The sequence below is a fragment of the Eptesicus fuscus genome, chromosome 20 (genome assembly GCF_027574615.1).
Source record: "Eptesicus fuscus isolate TK198812 chromosome 20, DD_ASM_mEF_20220401, whole genome shotgun sequence".
Lineage (NCBI taxonomy): Eukaryota > Metazoa > Chordata > Mammalia > Chiroptera > Vespertilionidae > Eptesicus > Eptesicus fuscus.
Window position 1 is genome coordinate 12,332,283 of NC_072492.1, and position 19,434 is coordinate 12,351,716.

A 19,434-nucleotide genomic window follows, 5' to 3' on the forward strand; every position below is an offset into this window, starting at 1 on the left:
CTCAACAATGGAGGAGACCAGGGTGTTGGGAATGGCCAGGAGGGCCCCAGGAGAAGGGGTGTGGTTTCCAAGCCCCACTGTGGGCAAAACTACCACTTAGCCTCAGACCGCCTGGTGATTAGAGGCGCCAGGAGATAGAAGGGGGAGAAGAGGGTGGAGGGAAGGGGTGGAGGGATACCCCACTCAAACACCTGTCCTTTTGTGCCCTCTTAATTTGGGGGCTCTCTGGAACCAGCAGCAGGAGACTGAGACGGGTGGCATGGCAGAGACACGCAGAGGGGCTGGGACATACAGGTGCAGTGAAAAGTCACTACAGCAATGCTGGACCTCTTGGTGCCAGCCTGTACACTGCTGGGGATTCGTTTGTATTTTCAATGAGAATTCCCAAGATGTAAAATTTTAAAGAATAGTCCTTTTTAAAAAAATTTATTTTAGAACAGGAAACTTGACCAGTCAGGGAAATATTATGTTCTCATTAAATGATACAGTAGCTCTTGTCCCCTTTTATGAAGATAATTAGTTGTAATTGATTAATTAGGCTGTGCCAGGTGGATTCTAGGGACTTGCACATGTTACCTCATTTTTATCCTGTCAGTGTTCCTTTGAGGCAAATGTTATTACCATCTGATTTTAGAGGTGAGGAATCAGAGGCACTGAGAGACTAGGTAACTTGCCCAAGGCACACCAGCAGGGCAGGAACTCACCCCCACTCCCATCAGTCTGACTCCAGAGTCCACTCTGCTTGCCACCACACTGAGCCTCCCAAGCATGTCCCTGGCAGGCTTTGATGCCCTCAGGCAGGCAGGGAAGGTGCCCAGAGCCTGGGCTGGAGCCTCAGATCCACCCTAGACAAGGACTCTAAATGCCCTTTAGTAAAGCTGCACTAGATTATTCCCTAAGGTGCAAGGATGTGGGTGAGAAAGGTTGGGAGGCACTGCTGACTATATTGCCTGACTTAGACAGAAATCTGTTTTTTGTTTTGTTTTTGTTTTAATATTTTTTTTTATTGATTTTTACAGAGAGGAAGAGAGAGGGATAGAGAGTTAGAAACATCGATGAGAGAGAAACATGGGTCAGCTGCCTCTTGCACACCCCCTACTGGGGATGCGCCCGCAACCAAGGTACATGCCCTTGACTGGAATCGAACCTGGGACCTTTGAGTCCGCAGGCCGACGCTCTATCCACTGAGCCAAACCGGTTTCGGCTGTTTTTTGTTTTTAAATTAACTTTATTTATTGAAGTAAAAATTTACACATAATTTAATACTCACATCCTAGTGTACAGTTCTATGAGTTTTGACAAGTATATACACCCACGTAATCAGCACCCCAATCAAGATCCAGGACATTTGCATCCCAGAGTTCCCTTACATGTCCCTTCACAGTCAGTCTTTTCCCCACCCCCTGCCACAGGCAACTACTGATCTGACTTCCACCACTGTAGATTGCTTTGGCCTGTTTCAGAACTTCATATAAATGGCAGCATATAGTTTTACCCTTTTGTATCTGACTTCTTTCAGCATAATGGTTTTGAAATTCACTCATGTTTCATGCATTAACAGTTTATTTTTTTTTTGTATCAGTGGCTTTATTAAGAGATGATTCACACATCATGAATTCACCCTTTTTAACCTTTTGTCCAACATCTTAGCAAGGCTGCAGTGGTAGCAGCTGCTCTTTGAGCTTCCCTATGCTGCCAAAGAGGACAAGAAGGAGAAAAATGCCAGAAAGTCAGCCAAGAAAGACAAAGACCCAGTGAACAAATCTGGGGGCAAGGCCAAAAAGAAGTGACCCAAAGAGAAAGTTTGGGACAAGCTCAATAGCCTAGCTTCATTTGACAAAGCAACGTATGACAAACTCTGTAAGGAAGTTTCCAACAATAAGCTTATAACCTTGACTGTTGTCAGGACAGCCCTAGGACTTATTAAATTAGTTTCCAAGCACAGAGCTCAAGTAATGTACACCAGAAACACCAAGGGTGGGGACACCCCAGCTGCTGGTGAAGATGCATGAACAACAGGTCCCACCAGCTGTACATTTTGAAAAATAAAACTTTATTAAATAAAAAAATCACCCTTTTAAAGTGTACAATCCAGTGGTTTTTAGGGTAGTCACAACCAATTTCATAACATTTTCATACCCTCAAAAGAAAGTCTGTACCCATTAGCAGTCACTCCCCTGTCCTTCTCCCCAGCTACTGGCAACCACTAATCTACTTTCTATCTCTATGGGTTTATTATTCTGGTCATTTCATACAAAAGAATCATACAAAATGTGGTTCTTTTGTGTCTGGTTTATTTCACTTAGCATGTTTTCAAGCTTCATCCATGTTGTAGTGTATCAGGACACCATTCTTTTTTATGGCTGGATAATATCCTACTGTAGAGATGAAACCACATTTTGTGTATCTGTTGATTAGTTGATGGACATTTGGGTTGTTTCTAGTTTTGGGTTATTTGAGTAATACTACCTTGTACATTCATATACAAGTTTTTGTGTGGACATGTTTTCAGTTCTCTTGGGTATATATCTAGGAGTGGCATTGCTGGGCCATATGATAACTCTATGCTTAACAGTTTGAGGAACTCTTCCAAGGTGACTGCACTATTTTATATTTTATTCTCTTTTATTGCTAAATAATATAGCCTATATACCACCAATTAATCAAAATAAAAAAAACTTCTGCTCTTAAAAGGCACCATTATTTTATTTAAAAATTTTAAATTTATTGATTGATTGATTATTTATTTATTTATTTATTTTAGAGAGCAGAAGGGAGAAAAACACTGATTTGTTGTCCACTTATTTATGCATTCATTGGTTGATTCTTGTATGTGCCCAGACCGGGGAATGGAACCCACCACCTTAAAAGGCACCATTATTTTAAAAGGACAAGCCACATTCTGGGGGGGAAATATTTGCAATACATATATCTGATAGAGGATTTGTATCCAAATATATATCTAGAACTCCTACAATTCAATAATAAGACAAATAACGTGATTTTAAAAAGACTTAGTGAAGACTTAACAGACACTTTACAAAAGATCTACAAATGGCCAATAAGCACATGAAATATGGTCAACATCATCAGTGACCAGAGAAACACAAATAAAACCACAGCGATGTATGACTCCACGTATTAGAATGGCTAGCCCTGCAAAGATTGGCAGTATCAAATGTTGGCCACGTGTGGAGCAACTGAAACTGTAAGATGAAACAACTGCTTTGGAAGACAGTTTGGCAGCTCCTTACAAGGTTAAAGCACAGTTATTATATGACCCAGCAACTCCACTCCCAGCTATTGACCCGAGAGAAAGGAAAACACGTATCTCCACAGACTCACACAGGAATGTTTTAGGAGCTTTATTCACAACAGATAAAAAAAAAAAAAAAACTAGAAACAACCCAAATCTCCATCCGAAGAAGAGACAAAGAAATCTGCTTTAAAATGTTTCGAAATAGATTGTCCTTTAGAACCTGAACGTGTTCCTGTTTCCTCCTACGCTGTAAGTTCCCGGACAGCAGCTCCCGCGACTGTCTCGGTAAGCTTCACGTCTGGCACGGAGCAAGCGCGCAAACACTGTCGAATGAATGAAAGAATGCAAGCTGGCGTACATTGATTTTATGGCCACCGCCCCCCGGACCTTTTATCCTCCCTTCCATCTACAAACGCTGGCCGAGAGGTATCCGGTGTGGCTCACTGCCCGCCCGGGAAGGAACACCCGCAGGTCCCCACCGAGAGGCGCGTCTCCGTCGGGGCCGGAAAGCGCCCGGGGGCCGCGCCAAGGGGAGGTGCGGTGCGCCGCGTCGAGCGCCCACAGGGCGGCAGCAGGGCACACCCGGACCGACGGCGCGGGACAGACGGACAGGCCGGCTGACGGCGCCCGCCCGCTGCACGGAGCCGGCGCGGAGCCCCGCAGAGCAGAGGAGGATTCCCCCCCGGCCCAGGGCGGGGCGCAGGACGGCGGGGGCGGGACGGACCCGACGAGAATCGCGCGGAGGTGAGGCGGGGGCCGTCCTGCCCCCGAGGGCAGGCCCCGAGCGCCGCCCGGCCCGGGATCGCTGGGGTGTGGGTTCCCGCTCCGGCTCAGCTCTGCTCCGTCTGCTCGCGACCCCGCGGCGGCGCTGGCTCGGGCTGCCTGGGTAAAGGGTCCGGGGAGGGGAGCGCGGAGGACCGGGGCCCAGGAAGTCGGGCGGGGTCCGGCATGAGCCCGGGCTGCGGAGCCTCCTGACTCAGCCGCACTCTCAGATTTTGGGGTTTCCCTGCCAGGCGGAGAGCGCGTAACTTCCTCTTTCCCGCAGGGATTCCCCTCTCCCAGCCGGGCTGGCCTAACTTGAGTCCCCGCGGCTCCCGGCCCCTGGCGCCCCCGGGGCCCCTCTCCCTGGCTTCTGCTCTGCCCCAGTTCAGCGATATGGGGCCTGATGGGTGTTCCTGCCTGCACGCCCTGCTTACAGAACAGGAGGCGGGATCCAGGGGTTCTGGATGAAGGATGGGGTCGGGGATGGATGTTAGAGGCGGGTTGGAGGGGTTTTGCAGAGGATGAGGCCACAATCAGGGAGATTGGAGTTACGGGAAGCTCCAATAGGCGGGTGGGTAAGAAGAGGGGGACCTGTGGGCAGTGGAGAACCTTGGGGGTAGTTCTGCAGGGCAGATCCTTTCTCTGAGGTTTCCCCGTATTCCTAGGATGGCGGCCAGCCCAGAGAGCCTCTTCTCTTCCGGGGGCGACCTGGACTCCAGCCAGTTACAGATGGAGCCCGATGAGGTGGACACTCTGAGGGAGGGAGAGGACCCAGGTACACAGGGAGTATGGTGCTCAGGGAGAGGAGGGGGAGGGGGCTGAGACCTCCCCGGGGTCTACACTCTTCCACTTTCTTTCCTCCTAGCTGATCGGATGCACCCCTTTCTGGCCATCTATGACCTTCAGCCTCTGAAAATGCACCCCTTGGTGTTTGCCCCTGGGGTTCCTGTCACAGCCCAAGTGGTGGGCACTGAAAGATATACCAGTGGATCCAAGGTAGCTGGGCTGGGACCGAAGGATGCGGGGGAGGGAGGGTTAAGGGGGCACTGGCCGGAGTTGGGGGTTGCAACCCAACCAGGGAATAGCCATTCAGTTCCTCACACCCCCAGGTGGGAACCTGCACTCTGTATTCTGTCCGCTTGACTCATGGAGACTTTACCTGGACAACCAAGAAGAAGTTTCGTCATTTCCAGGAGCTACATCGGGACCTCCTGAGACACAAAGTCTTGATGAGTCTGCTCCCTCTGGCTCGGTGAGGGAGGACCAGACTGCTTCCTGTGAAGGGCAAGCTCACATCACCTTGTGGCTGTTGTCACTGCCCCAACCCCCATCAGTCCTTCTGCCTAGTCTCACCCCCAGACCCCAACTTCTCCCTCAGGGACTTTTCTCCCCGCACTGGCCACTGAGCCTTCTCCCCTGACCCTGGTTACCAGGAAACCTTCCCTGCTCAGCTCTCTCTGTCCATGGTTCTGTGCCAGTATCTTAGCCGGGCTGGATGCCCAAAATGCCCTTGGCAGACTCCTCCGTTTCTTTCTTTTTTAAAAAATAAAAAATATTTTTGCCCTAGCCAGTTTGGCTGAGTGTATAGAGCGTCAACCTGCGGACTGAAGGGTCCCAGGTTCAATTCCTATTGATGTTGTATTAATTTTTTTTATTATTGATTTCAGAGAGAAAGGGAGAGAGAGAGAGATAGAAAAAGCAATATTAAGAGAGAATCATTGGCCGAAACCGGTTTGGCTCAGTGGATAGAGCGTCGGCCTGTGGACTCAAGGGTCCCAGGTTCGATTCCGGTCAAGGGCATGTACCTTGGTTGCGGGCACATCCCTAGTAGGGGGTGTGCAAGAGGCAGCTGATCGATGTTTCTCTCTCATTGATGTTTCTAACTCTCTATCCCTCTCTCTTCCTCCCTGTAAAAAAAAATCAATAAAATATATTAAAAAAAAAAAATCAAGAATTAAAAAAAAAAAAAAAAAAGAGAGAATCATTGATCGGTTGCCTCCTGCACGCCCCCTACTGGGGATCGAGCCCACAACCTGCGCATGTGCCATCACCTCCTGGTTCATAGGTCTATGCTCAACCATTGAGCTACACCGGCCGGAGGCTCCTCCATTTCTTATCTCCATTCTCCGCATAGGGGGCCTTCCTTCTGCCAGCCTCTAGGTCTCCTTCCTTTCTCCAAGGCCCCATCTCTAGCGCTTCAGGAACCCGGGTGCTCAGCCTCCCAGCTCTCACTTGACCCTCACCCCATCCCTTCCACAGCTTTGCTATTCCCTATCCTCCAGCCCGAGAGGCAGCCGACAGAGAGATGCCCTCTCTACCCCGAGCCGGTCCTGAGGGCTCCGCCAGACATGCATCCAGCAAGCAGGTGCGACCACACACCAGGCCCTCGGGGAAGGCGTTGGTGTGCAAACGGCTCTGGTCTCATCTGCCTCTGTCTCCCATTTCTACTTCAGAAATACTTGGAGAATTACCTCAACCGCCTCCTGACCATGTCTTTCTACCGCAACTACCACGCCATGGTAAGGTTCAGGGGCTGGCTGCCTGGGTCTTCTTAGGAGGAGCCGGATAATCAGACCCCCAGAGGATTGCAGTCAGTAGGGCCTGAAAACTAGAGTCTGTCCTCTGAGCCTGTTTCTTCTGCAGACGGAGTTCCTGGAAGTCAGTCAGCTGTCCTTCATCCCAGAGCTTGGATCCAAAGGACTGTAAGTGCCTGACACCCCTCACCCAGCCACCTGTGACATGTCTGTGTCTGAATCACTGCCTGAGAATGGGGGATGACGTGAAGGGTGGGCTGGGGGTCTGGACTCCGCATCCAGCATCTCTTCCTGATTTTTCCCACAGGGAAGGGGTGATCCGGAAGCGCTCTGGTGGCCACCGTGTTCCTGGCTTTACCTGCTGTGGCCGAGACCAAGTTTGCTATCGCTGGTCCAAGAGGTGAGGCCTGGGGTGGAGCAGCTGGGCCGTGGGTCGGGATGAGGAAGGAGAGCCCAAGGGCAGGGAGGAACAGACAGAGCCCCTCTGCTCCAGGTGGCTGGTGGTGAAGGACTCCTTCCTGCTATACATGTGCCTCGAGACAGGCACCATCTCGTTTGTCCAGCTCTTCGACCCTGGCTTCGGCGTGCAGGTGGGGAAAAGGAGCACAGAGACACGGTATGGAGTCCGGATCGACACCTCCCACAGGTAAGACCTCTCTGGTGTGGGACAGACACCTGGTGGCTAGATAGCCAGCCTAGGCCCCTGAGGGGAGTTTTGTGGAAGAGCCCATGGAAGAAGGGAAGGCATTGCCATGCCCCTGGAGCTGGCCTGGGTTTGGAACCAGGGAACTGTTCTAGCCAGATGCTTGGGATTGCTCTTAGCGTCTAGGCCCAGAGAAAGGGGCTGCGTATAAGCCTGAGGGAGGGACTCTTGATGTAAAAGAAATGCACTCCATTCATTCATTTATTCATTTGACAAACCTGAGTGCCTGGCATAACACTAGGTGCCAGGAACCCAACTGTGAATAAGGCAGATATATGCCCTGTGCCTATGGAGTCGTGATTTAGGGACTAAGGGAGGAAGTGGGGAAAATATGATAGCTAAAGTGGCCAGACCAGGGGTACCGAGGGTGAGGATTGTGGCCCATCTCATTGTTCCTGTCCAGGTCCCTGATTCTCAAGTGTAGCAGCTACCGGCAGGCCCGGTGGTGGGGCCAGGAAATCACTGAGCTGGCCCAGGGCCCGGGCAGAGACTTCCTGCAGCTGCACCGGCATGAAAGCTATGCTCCACCCCGGCCTGGGACTTTGGCACGGTGGTAAGACACTGATGCGCCTGCTGAGCTCTGTGCCTTCTGTGGCCTTCTGGACTGGACCCCCTTGGTGTCGAGTCCTTGATTCTCTTTTATCTCCATTAACCCCTTCTGGCCTCAGTAACCTCCCTCTTTGACTTCTTGAATCTCTCCAACCCCCTGACCTCTTTAAACACACTGATCTCTCTGATTCTCCTCTGATATTTCTTTTTTTTTTTTTAATCCTCACCGGAGGATATTTTTCCGTTGATTTTTAGAGAGAGTGGAAGAGAGAGGGAAAGACAGAGAGAAATATTGATGTGAGAGAAACATATCGATTGGTTGCCTCCTGCACATACCCCGACGAGGGCCTGGGCTGGGGAGGAGCCTGCAACCGAGAGGTACATGCCCTCTCGGTTGCAGGCTGAATTGAACCCGGGACCCTTCAGTCCACAGGCCAACGCTCTACCCACTGAGCAAAACCAGCTAGGACTCCTCTGATATTTCTCACCCTCAAACTTGGTAATCTCTTCTGATCCCTGAACAATCTGACCTCCTGTGATCTTGTAAACCCCCTTTCACCACACTGACCAGACATTCTGTTCTCTGTGATCTCCTCCAATCTCTCTGATTAATTCATTTTATTTATAAACATTTCCTAAGCACTACTATATGCCATGTCCAGTGCCAGGAATAAGAGTTCGGTAGGTGATTCAATCACGAAACAGTGGGAGCTCACCATGCTGGTGGTAGATACAGGATATGAGCACAGAGGAGCAGTGTCTGCCCCAGCGTGGGAATGCCAGGACTGCGCTTCCGGAAGGCAGGAACCCTGAGGTTTGCCTTAGCAAGATAAAGACAATGGAGAAGGGCTGTCCATGCAGAGAAGCTAGAAATAGCCTGGTGCGTTTGGGAACCACTGGTCTGACTGTTGTTGCAGAGTGAGGAGGAGTGGCCAGAGAAGAGCCTGGGAGCCGGCAGCCCCTGACCTGTCCCCGAATACTAAGCTGAGGAGGTTGACTTCTATGACAGGCGGGGGGCAGTCATGGAAGGAGTGTTGAGATTTGTTTTTAACATGAGAATAATAATAGCTAGTACTTATGTAGCACTTACTATGTGCCAGGAACTGTTTTATATGCATTAAGTTACTGAATCTCCACAACAACCCTACAAGGCAGGTATAGTTATCTCCATTTTACAGATGAGAAAACCGAGGCAAGGAGAAGTTAGGTAACTGGCCCAGGGTCACACACCTTGTAAGCAGGCTGGGTTAAGACCCTGCTCTTAACCATCATACTAGAACGTTATTTAAAAATCAAACATGTTGCCCTCGCCAGTTTAGCTCAGTGGATAGAACACTGGCCACGGACTGAAGGGTCCCGGGTTCGATTCTGGTCAAGGCCATGTACCTTGGTTCTCTCTCACATCAATGTTTCTCTTACTCTGTCTCTCCCCCTCCCTTCCACTCTCTCTAAAAATCAATGCAGCCCTAGCCAGTTTGGCTCAGTGGAGAGAGCACCCGATTGCAGACTGAAGTGTCCCTGGTTCAATTCCAGTCAAGGGCACATGCCCAGGTTGCGGGCTCTATCCCCAGTGTGGGGCATGCAGGAGACAGCCGATCAATGATTCTCTCCCATGATTGATGTTTCTATCTCTCCTCTCTCCCTTCCTCTTTGAAATCAATAAAATATATTTTTTTTAAAAGAAAAAAATCAATGGAAAACAATTTTCGGGTGAAGATTAAAAAATAATAATAATAAAAGTCAAACACTTTAACAAAATTAAAGTTCCCACTCATTGCATAATCCTTTATTCACTTTTCCCCCAGCCCTTACTTCTTCCCTATACACCCACCCAACAATCCCTTTCTCACCTCAGAAGTAACCCTGGCAAAAGTTTGAAATTTATCCTCCCAGATTTTTTTCTGCATATTTTCATATTCTTATTAATATATGTTACTTTTTGTTTTAATGTAAATGAGATCATGTACTCCCTTCTGTGACATTTTTTCACTTAATACATATATTACAGATTAGGTGTTTAGGTTTTTTCCCATTTTTTACTTTCTTTTTAAAATATGTTTTTATTGATTTTAGAGAGCAGAAGGGAGAGAGATAGAAACATCAATGATGAGAGAGAGAGAGAGTCATTGATCACGCCCTTTTCCAGGGATTGAGCCCGCAACCTGGGCATGTGCCCTGAACAGGAATTGAATCATGACCTCCCGGTTCATAGGTCAATGCTCAACCACTGAGCCACACTGGCCAGGCCCCATTTTTTACATTTTCCCCATTTTTCATTCTTATAAGTAATGCCACAATGAACATAATCTTTGCATAAGCATTTAATAGGATATATTCCTAGAAATAGAATTACTATGTGAATTTAATGGTTTTAATGGGTATGTACATCTAACATTCTGATAGATACTGCCAAGTTGTCATCTGAAAAGGTTATAACCAATGTATCCATAGTCTATGAGAATGCTCACTTCCTCATATGCAAACATTGACTGTTACCAGTGATTTTAATTTTTGCCAATCTAGTGAATTAAAAAATGTTATTTCACTTTATATCAGTTTTTTTTGTTTACTAGTGAAGTTGAATATCTTTTCTTATGATTGATCATTGTCATTTCCTCTGTGAACTGTTCTTATTCTTTGTTCACTTTTCAGTTGGCTGATATCCTTTGTTGGAAGTCTTTATGTGTGATGTATTCATCTCCACAATCTTTAGTCATTTTCTTTAGTTTATTGTCTTTTCTAATTTTTAAATTTTATTTAGCTCACACTGGCAAATTCATCCCACTTTCATATATCTGATACCATCTGACCTTTCTGATCACTATTGATCTTTGACCCTGCTGTCACCTCTGACCCATGACTATCCTCTGGTCTTCACTCTCCAGAGCTTTCTGACTCCCCTGACCTCCTTGGCTTGGCCTCCCCCCAGGTTTGTGAATGGGGCAGGTTACTTTGCCGCTGTGGCAGATGCCATCCTGCGAGCTCAAGAGGAGATTTTCATCACAGACTGGTGGTACGTGGGGGAAAAGCCCAACCAAGAAGGGGTGGGATAGGGCCTATGTCAGATCAACTATGGATCCCAGGAGGGAGTGGAGAGGGAGGAGTGGCTGGTTGTCTGGGGCTTAGCTTACCCTCCTCAACCCCTGCCCTGAATCCTAGGCTGAGTCCTGAGATTTACCTGAAGCGTCCAGCCCATTCAGATGACTGGAGACTGGACGTTATGCTCAAGAAGAAGGCGGTGAGGAGAGTGGTCAGGCTGGAGGGGCGGTGTGGTGGGGTTGGCTAGAAGGGACGGAAGCATGAAGGAACATAGGAATCCGAGGCTTCAAGGGGAGGAAACATGCCCGTCTTGGCTCAGTGTCCGGCAAACATCACCATCTCTTCTTCCCTAAGAAGAACTGACGCCTCCCTCTTCATGCTCCTCCTCTACCTGGTATAGACTGCCCTCCCAGTGCCCATGGCACTTGATTGTGTTGCCTGGGGGTGTACATGTCTATCTCCCACTGGACTGATTAATATCACTAGTTCCAGTACAAAGGCACAGTGTCTACCATGTTGGAGGCACCCATAGATGTTGATGGACAGGAGGAAAGCTACGTGGATGATGGAGAGTGGGTGGGCAGATAGAAAGGTAAATGATGGAAAGGGAGATGGAAGGATAAGAGTTTGGAAAGGTGGATCAATAGGAAGGTGGGTGAGTAGTTGGATGAATGATAGACAGTAGATAAGGGGATGAACAAATGGTTGGGAGGATGGATGGATAGTGATAGATAGGTGGGTAGATATATAGATGGATGAGTGAGTGAGTGCATTGCTCACCCATTGCTAAGTGCTTTGCAAGCATCAAAGCAGGGTAAGTGGCAGAGCATCGAGGATCTCCAGGCTGGGTGGGGGGACATTCAGGAATCCTGAGCCAGGGGAAGGGTTTGGGAAGGTGGAAAGGGGCCATTCCGAGAGAGGCATTAGGATATGATACCCTTTGCACCACCAGGAAGAGGGTGTCCGTGTGTCCGTACTACTGTTTAAGGAAGTGGAGCTGGCCTTGAGCATCAACAGTGGCTATAGCAAGAGGGCTCTGATGCTGCTGCACCCCAACATAAAGGTGACCCACAACTCAGAGACCCTTCCCACATACAGTCCTCCTCACCATCCTTCCCATCCTCTCAACCCTCCCTTTCCTTCAGCATCATGTCCTTCTCTCTCCACTTCCCTCCCAACATTACCTCTTGTCTTTCTCTCACCTAAGCCCACCCTCATGAACTCCTCCATACCTGCTCCAGGTGATGCGCCACCCAGACAATGTGACACTGTGGGCCCATCATGAGAAGCTACTGGTGGTGGACCAAGTTGTGGCCTTCTTGGGAGGGCTGGATCTCGCCTATGGCCGCTGGGATGACCTGCACTACCGACTCACTGACCTTGGAGACTCCTCTGAATCAGCTGCCCCACAGGTAATCCCCCATGGTCTTCCTGAACACCCCCAAACTCAGCTAACCTGAATCTATACCCCTTCCCAGCTCCAATCTTTCCCCTCATTTCCACTAACCACTCCCCCCCTGCCCCACCCCAATTCCTCTAGGAAGTGAAGCTGAAGGGGAGGGCTGGGAAATCAGACTGTCTGTTTCATTCTTACCCTGTGTCTCTGTCTCTGTCTCAGACTCTTTCAGTGTTCCTCTCTTCTCTTTGGCCCTGGCTCTGTATGGCCCCATGACCTCTCCTTGCCCATGGCTTGGGTGTGTTCCCCTCACAGCCTCCCACCCCGTGCTCAGACTCTACAGCCACCCCAGATTTCTCTCACAACCAACGCTTCTGGCTGGGCAAGGACTACAGCAATCTTATCATTAAGGACTGGGTACAGCTGGACCGGCCTTTTGAAGGTGAGGGTCCTCCCCCCCCCTCAAAGTCCCCGAGAGCTGGGAGCAGGGGCGAAAGTCTGGGCTGTGCCTGAGAATGGGACAAGCTGGGTCAAGGATAATGCAGCCTTTCCTCTGGTCAGCTGCTCCTCCTCCCTGCCTCCAGTGTCCCCAAGAAACCATCCCTGACCTCTCTGCTGACTCTTCTGGGATCCCCAGATTTCATTGACAGGGCGACCACAACCCGGATGCCATGGCGGGATGTTGGAGTGGTTGTCCATGGCCCACCTGCCCGAGACCTGGCCCGGCACTTCATCCAGCGTTGGAACTTCACCAAGGTGCTCCCTCCCTCCTGTGGATGCTGGAGGTTGGGAGGGAGCCAGGGGCAGCTTGCCACCTCCCACTGACTCTGCCACCCCTCTCCCTCAGACTACCAAGGCCAAGTACAAGACACCCATGTACCCCTACCTGCTGCCCAAGTCCACCAGCACTGCACACCAGCTCCCCTTCACACTCCCAGGGGGGCAGTGCGCCACTGTGCAGGTGAGGCTGGACTGACTTCACCCTGCCCCTGCCCCCGCCCCCGCCCCCCTCCCTTCAGCCCACGCTCCTTGACCTGAGCGCCCTCCAGACTCCGCCCCTCCTGGGGTCAGGCACCACCTCACATTTGCCATTCCCCCAGGTCTTGCGGTCAGTGGACCGCTGGTCAGCGGGGACTTTGGAGAACTCCATCCTCAATGCCTACCTGCACACCATCAGGGAAAGCCAGCACTTCCTCTACATTGAGGTCTGACTGGGAGGGGGGGGTGAGGAGAGAGAGTGGAGGGGATGTCCCAGGAGAGAGACAGGGTGTCAGCGGATCGGGGTTGTGGGCCCATGTAGCTGGGCCTGGAGGAAAACGGGAGCCTAGGGCTGAGGCCTGGAGCCTGGAGGTGGGGATGGCAGCCGGGAGCTGAGGGCAGGGCAGGGGCTTGGCTGCTGATGTCTCTTTGGTCCCTGCCCCAGAATCAGTTCTTCATTAGCTGCTCAGATGGACGGACGGTTCTGAACAAGGTGGGCGATGAGATTGTGGACAGAATCCTGAAGGCCCACAAGTAAGGTGGACTGGCAGGTGGGGGGGATTGCGGGCGTGGTTTAAGCCCAACCGGAGGGGTGGGGCTTTGGGCAGAAATCACACCTCTGACTCTCCCCCTTCCCAGGCAAGGGCAGTGCTTCCGAGTCTACCTGCTGCTGCCCCTGCTTCCCGGCTTTGAGGGTGACATCTCCACAGGTGGTGGCAACTCCATCCAAGCCATTCTGCACTTCACTTACAGGTGCCCTCCTATGGGGTCCCCATGGCCCCGTTCACCCTGCCCCATCCTGATTCTATCCTGATCCCTTCCCACCAGACTTTTGAGGTCTTCCTCTCTCCAGACATCCCCCATCCCCTCCTCCAGCCTTTATTTCTCTCACCCACGCTTTTCCCTCAGGACCCTGTGTCGTGGGGAATATTCAATCCTACATCGCCTCAAAGCAGCCAGTGAGTTCTGGGGGCTGGAGGTTCAAGCCCTGGACCCCTTGGGAGGGGGAGGTGGGGGACCTGGAGGCCCAGGTGGAGGAAGGAGTCTGTAATTCCTGTGTGCTTCCGGGGCTACTGCTCTGAGACCACAGGTGGTCTTTCCCCGGAGGGAGAAGCATATAGACTGGGCTCTGAAGTGAGGAGGTGGGTGGGCCAGGCCTCCATATGCACATGGAGGGCACCTGGCACCTCACCCCCCCTTCCCCGATCTCTCTTACCTTCAGTGGGGACAGCGTGGCGGGACTACATATCTATCTGTGGGCTCCGCACACACGGAGAGCTGGGTGGGCACCCAGTCTCAGAGCTCATCTACATCCACAGCAAGATGCTCATCGCTGATGATCGTACAGTCATCATCGGTCAGTGCTGGATCTGAGTCCCTGGCAGCCAGAGCGGGGCGGGAGAGGTGGAGCAGGACCCAGCCAGGGCAACGAACGGGGTGAAGGGAGGTGCCTGCCGCCGAGGCCCAGTTGGGGAGGGAGGCCAAAGAAGGCGTGTTGCCCACAGGCATGTGCTCTGGTAGAGGTGATGGGGTGAAGGGGGTCACCCTGGGTTCAGACAGACACAGTGTGTCCTGCACCCACCCCAGGCTCTGCGAACATCAATGACCGGAGCCTGCTGGGGAAGCGGGACAGTGAGCTGGCCGTGCTGATTGAGGACACGGAGATGGAGCCATCCCTCATGGATGGTGTGGAGTACCAGGCGGGCAGGTTTGCCTTGAGCTTGAGGAAGCACTGCTTCAGGTAGAGCCGGGGTGGGCTCTACAGGGTGTGGTGGTGGGGGGGGAGGGGGACCTACTTTTTGAGGAGGTGGGAGGATTGCTTAGACATCCTACTGGGTTTCCCAGTAGGCAAAGTAATCAAGTTTGGGGTACCAGCAAAGTAGGGGCACCAAAAAAATGAGGAAAAAATACTTTAAAACTCATTTGTTATGTTTTTCAAAACATCGTAGTCGCCAAAAGTAGAGACACGTGAAGGCTCGTTGATGCTATTTTACCGTTTAGCATTGCATCCACTTTGAATGACCAGGGTAGGCACAGCATGACTCTCCTGGTATTCAGGCTCTCTGAGGATCTTAATCTGGTCCTGCTGGGACCCCTTTCTCATGCAGCGTGGTTCTCGGGGCAGATGCCCGGCCAGACTTGGATCTCCGAGACCCTGTCTGTGACGACTTCTTCCAGTTGTGGCAAGACACAGCTGAGAACAATGCCAATATCTATGAGCAGGTGGGAGCTTCGGGGAGTGGACCGGGATGTGTGTGTGTGGGTGGGGGGGGGGGCGGTTTTCATGGATTATCCTGTTCAGAGTGGGATGGAGAGAAGCCCCACCACACAGCCATACTCAGAAGGTGCATGAGACTCTGGGGGCGTATCATGGGATTCAGTGGCTCAGGGTTGGTATGGGAGTGGGGCTTCTAGCTTAGTTGGGCTTGGGCTCTTGGCCAAGTCTCCCCAAGCCTCACTGGTTTCTCTGTCCCCCCTCCCTCCCAGATCTTCCGCTGCCTGCCATCCAATGCCACTCGTTCACTGCGGACACTCCGGGAGTACGTGGCTGTGGAGCCCCTAGCCATGGTCAGCCCTCCCTTGGCCCGGTCTGAGCTCACCCAGGTCCAAGGCCATCTGGTCCACTTTCCCCTCAAGTTCCTGGAGGATGAGTCTTTGTTGCCCCCACTGAGTAGCAAGGAAGGTGTGATGCCCCTAGAAGTGTGGACATAGCTGGGGCTCCGGCCAGAAGAGGTCACCAGCTCCACCAGGTCTGGCTCCCTGGCCCTGAGGACTGAGGGCAGTGCCCTTTGAGACCTGTGGGAGGCAGCGTCTCTGAAGGGGATGAGAGAATGCACAGAGGACCCTTTCTTGAGAATGAGCCAAAGAGGGCATTCCCAGCCCTGGGCTTGGGAGGCAGGAGAGGGTCCCAGAAAAGTTCCCCTTCCCTCCGGCCCAATTCAAACCACTGCTACAGAGGAGAAGCGGAACTCCTGCCAGCATTCCTGGGGCAAGCCTTCCCATCTCTCCCTTCCTCTGCCCCAGGGCCTCTCCCAGCCCATTGCTGCCAAGGTGGAGAGAAGGATGAAGCCACTCCTGGCTTCCGCCCCCACAGTGGGGAGAGGTGGGAATTGCACACTGACTCCCTCCAGCATCCTGCTGCCAGACACTAACTTTGTATCAGTTCAATAAGCGTTTCATAAATAAAAGCCTAGGAAAAATCCGTGCCTCTTCCTCAGTCGGAGTGAGCGCTTGTCTCAGCCACCTTCCCTGCCTACACCTAGCCCCGGTTTCTTCACCTTGCCGCCCCACTCCTTCCTGCTGTCTCCATTTCCACTGTACTTGTCTGTGGCTTTGGGAGCTCGGTTTCCTCGGTGCTGGGAGAAGGTCACGCTGCTGCCTGGGTAGAAGGAAAGCAGGGCACCTGGAGAACAGGAGCTGGTGTTGCAGTTGCACGTGAGGGAGGGGCACAGAGAAGGGCCTGGAGGAGCTGCCTCCTGTTCCTCAAGTGACAGCACAGGGAGAGGCTCAGGGAAGCCCCTTCCCAAGTGGTTAAGGGTATAGGCTTTAGGTCAGGAAGAGCAGGGCCCAAATCCTGGATTGGTCACTTATTACTAAGGTGCCTTCTCAAGTCACATCACTTCTGGGCCTCAGTGATCCCAACTGGGAAATGGGAACAATGCTTACAAAACTGGCTTGCTGCAAAGATTCGGTCGTTGACTTAGTTACTGAGCACTTGCTATTTCCCTGACACAGTTCTAGACTCACAGAAGTGAGCATAACAAAGCCCGCATCCTGCCAAAAACCGGTTTGGCTCGGTGGATAGAGCGTCGGCCTGCGGACTCAAGGGTCCCAGGTTCGATTCCGGTCAAGGGCGGGCATGTACCTTGGTTGCGGGGCACATCCCCAGTAGGGGGTGTGCAAGAGGCAGCTGATTGATGTTTCTCTCTCATCGATGTTTCTAACTCTATCCCTCTCTCTTCCTCTCTGTGAGGCAGCTGATTGATGTTTCTCTCTCATCGATGTTTCTAACTCTATCCCTCTCTCTTCCTCTCTGTAAAAAAATCAATAAAATATATTTTTTAAAAACAAAAAACAAAGCCCTCATCCTTGTGGGGCACTTAGGCACATATGTTCTGAAGCTTCACTGTCCAGTACAGTAGCCATGAGCCACTTTTTTTCTGTTTATATTTAAATTAATTAAAATTAGAAATAATTAGACATTTAGTTTATCACTTGCACAAGCCACATTTCAAGTGCTCAGTTGTTGCTAGTGGCTAGCATATTGGACAGTGCAGGTCTTTCCGTCATTGTACAAAGTCCTATTGGATGTCGCTGCTCCAGAGGAAGGAAGGGAGAAAATGGATGGTATAGTTTACGAGAGAGTATAGCACACAGATTGAGAAGGGTTATCTCCCAGGTGTGGAGAAAAAGGGATAATGGTTATGCAGAGAGCCCTCCAAGTGAATCAGTGACTTTTTTAATGATTTCAGAGAGGAAGGGAGAGGGAGAGAGCCATAGATACATCAATGATGAGAGAGAATCATTAATTAGCTGCCTCCTACTGGGGATTGAGTCTGAAACCTGGGTATGTGCCCTCATAGAGGAGAATCAAACCATGACCTTCTAGTTCATAGATAGATGCTCCACCACAGCCACACTGGCCAGGCAGTGACTTATTTCTTAAGCTGGGTGGTGGGTGTATGAATTTTTATTACATATATTCATATATATATATAATATTTCAAATATGAAATATTTTGCAATTAGAAAATAGTTGAGCAAAGATCCTGGCTCTTGTACTTCATTCCCCCCACAAGCCCCACTCCACAGTCTCAGAATTGACCACAAGGGAGTAGAGTGAGGAGTGTGCTGTGGATAATGATGTGGCAAGAGGAAATGCTGTTGTCTGTTCCCATCTTTCCAATCCAGTCCTCCCTCTGAAGAAGGCATTTCCACACAGGAGACCCCCTCCCACATTTAGCGGTCCCCTGGTACTAATTGATATCCCGCTAATTAGCCTCATTGTCAGCACTAAGTGCCTCTTTCCCTAGGAGACCATTACCTCATTAACTGCGGAGTGGGTGGAGACAGCAGCTGCCTGGGGCTGGGCCAGGGGCTGGGCACCGTGGCTTTCTGCTTCACATTGTCTGTTGGTGTATCTTGCCACAACCCCCTACTCCACCCCCCCACCCCCCGCCGCCCCCCACATTTGTCCTGGAGTTTCTTGAATGGAGGCCACCACAGTGCAGGGAAAAGAGTAGTGAGCTTGGAATTGGAAGAGTTGGCTCTAAGGAGACCAGCAATTTTCAACCTTTTTTTATCTCATGGCACACATAATTACTAAAATTCTGTGGCACACCAAAAAATACATTTTTGCTGATCTGACAAAAATAAGTATATATTTTTTCTTTTAAAAAAATTTTATTGTTTAAAGTATTACCTATGTCTCCTTTCCCCCCATTGACCTCTCCCCGCCCATTCCCACCCCCCAGCACATGCCCTCACCCCCCTACTGTCTGTGTCCATGGGTTATGCTTATATGCGTGCATACAAGTCTGATCTCTTACCCCAAGCCTTCCCTCTGAGGTTGGATGGTCTGTTTGATGCTTCTATATCTCTGGATCTATTTTTGTTAATCAGTTTATGTTGCTCATTATATTCCACAAATGAGTGAGATCATGTGATATTTATCTTTCCCCAACTGGCTTATTTTGCTTAGCATAATGCTCTCCAGATCCATTCATGCTGCTGCAAATGGTAAGAGTTCCTTCTTTTTTACAGCAGCGTAGTATTCCATTGTGTAGATGTAACACTGTTTTTTAATCCACTCTCCTGCTGATGGGCACTTAGGCTGTTTCCAAATCTTAGCTATGGTGAATTGTGCTGCTGTGAACACAGGGGTGCATATGTCCTTTCTGATTGGTGTTTCTGTTTTCTTGGACTGTATTCCTAGAAGTGGGATTACTGGGTCAAATGGGAGTTCCATTTTTCATTTTTTGAGGAAACTCCATACTGTTTCCTCCTCAGTGGCTGCACCAGTCTGCATTCCCACCAGCAGTGCACAAGGGATCCTTTTTCTCCACATCCTCGCCAAGGTATAATTTTTATTCATTCACACCAGACAGCTATTGTTCTGTTGGCTGTTGTCTTTTTTTTTTTTTCCCTCCACAATCTAGGGAAAAGAGGTCAGTGCCCCTATAGGGTGGTGAAGGCCTGGGGTGGGGGTGGGGGC

At 50.6% G+C, this 19,434-nt stretch overlaps 1 protein-coding gene across 1 annotated transcript; it reads left to right on the plus strand.

Moving 5' to 3' along the window:
* The first annotated feature begins 3,758 nt into the window (after nucleotides 1–3,758).
* On the plus strand, nucleotides 3,759–16,409 carry PLD2 (phospholipase D2). Its single transcript, XM_028132965.2, has 25 exons — nucleotides 3,759–4,003; nucleotides 4,687–4,796; nucleotides 4,887–5,017; nucleotides 5,131–5,273; nucleotides 6,281–6,386; nucleotides 6,475–6,540; nucleotides 6,665–6,723; nucleotides 6,863–6,955; nucleotides 7,049–7,201; nucleotides 7,662–7,811; nucleotides 10,737–10,820; nucleotides 10,967–11,045; nucleotides 11,799–11,909; nucleotides 12,088–12,258; nucleotides 12,558–12,684; nucleotides 12,880–12,998; nucleotides 13,090–13,203; nucleotides 13,343–13,447; nucleotides 13,666–13,754; nucleotides 13,860–13,973; nucleotides 14,130–14,179; nucleotides 14,443–14,577; nucleotides 14,808–14,961; nucleotides 15,329–15,443; nucleotides 15,708–16,409. Exons 2-25 carry the CDS (start codon nucleotides 4,688–4,690, stop codon nucleotides 15,930–15,932), a joined length of 2,802 nt encoding a protein of 933 aa, XP_027988766.1. The 5' UTR covers nucleotides 3,759–4,003; nucleotide 4,687; the 3' UTR covers nucleotides 15,933–16,409.
* Nucleotides 16,410–19,434: the final 3,025 nt, after the last annotated feature.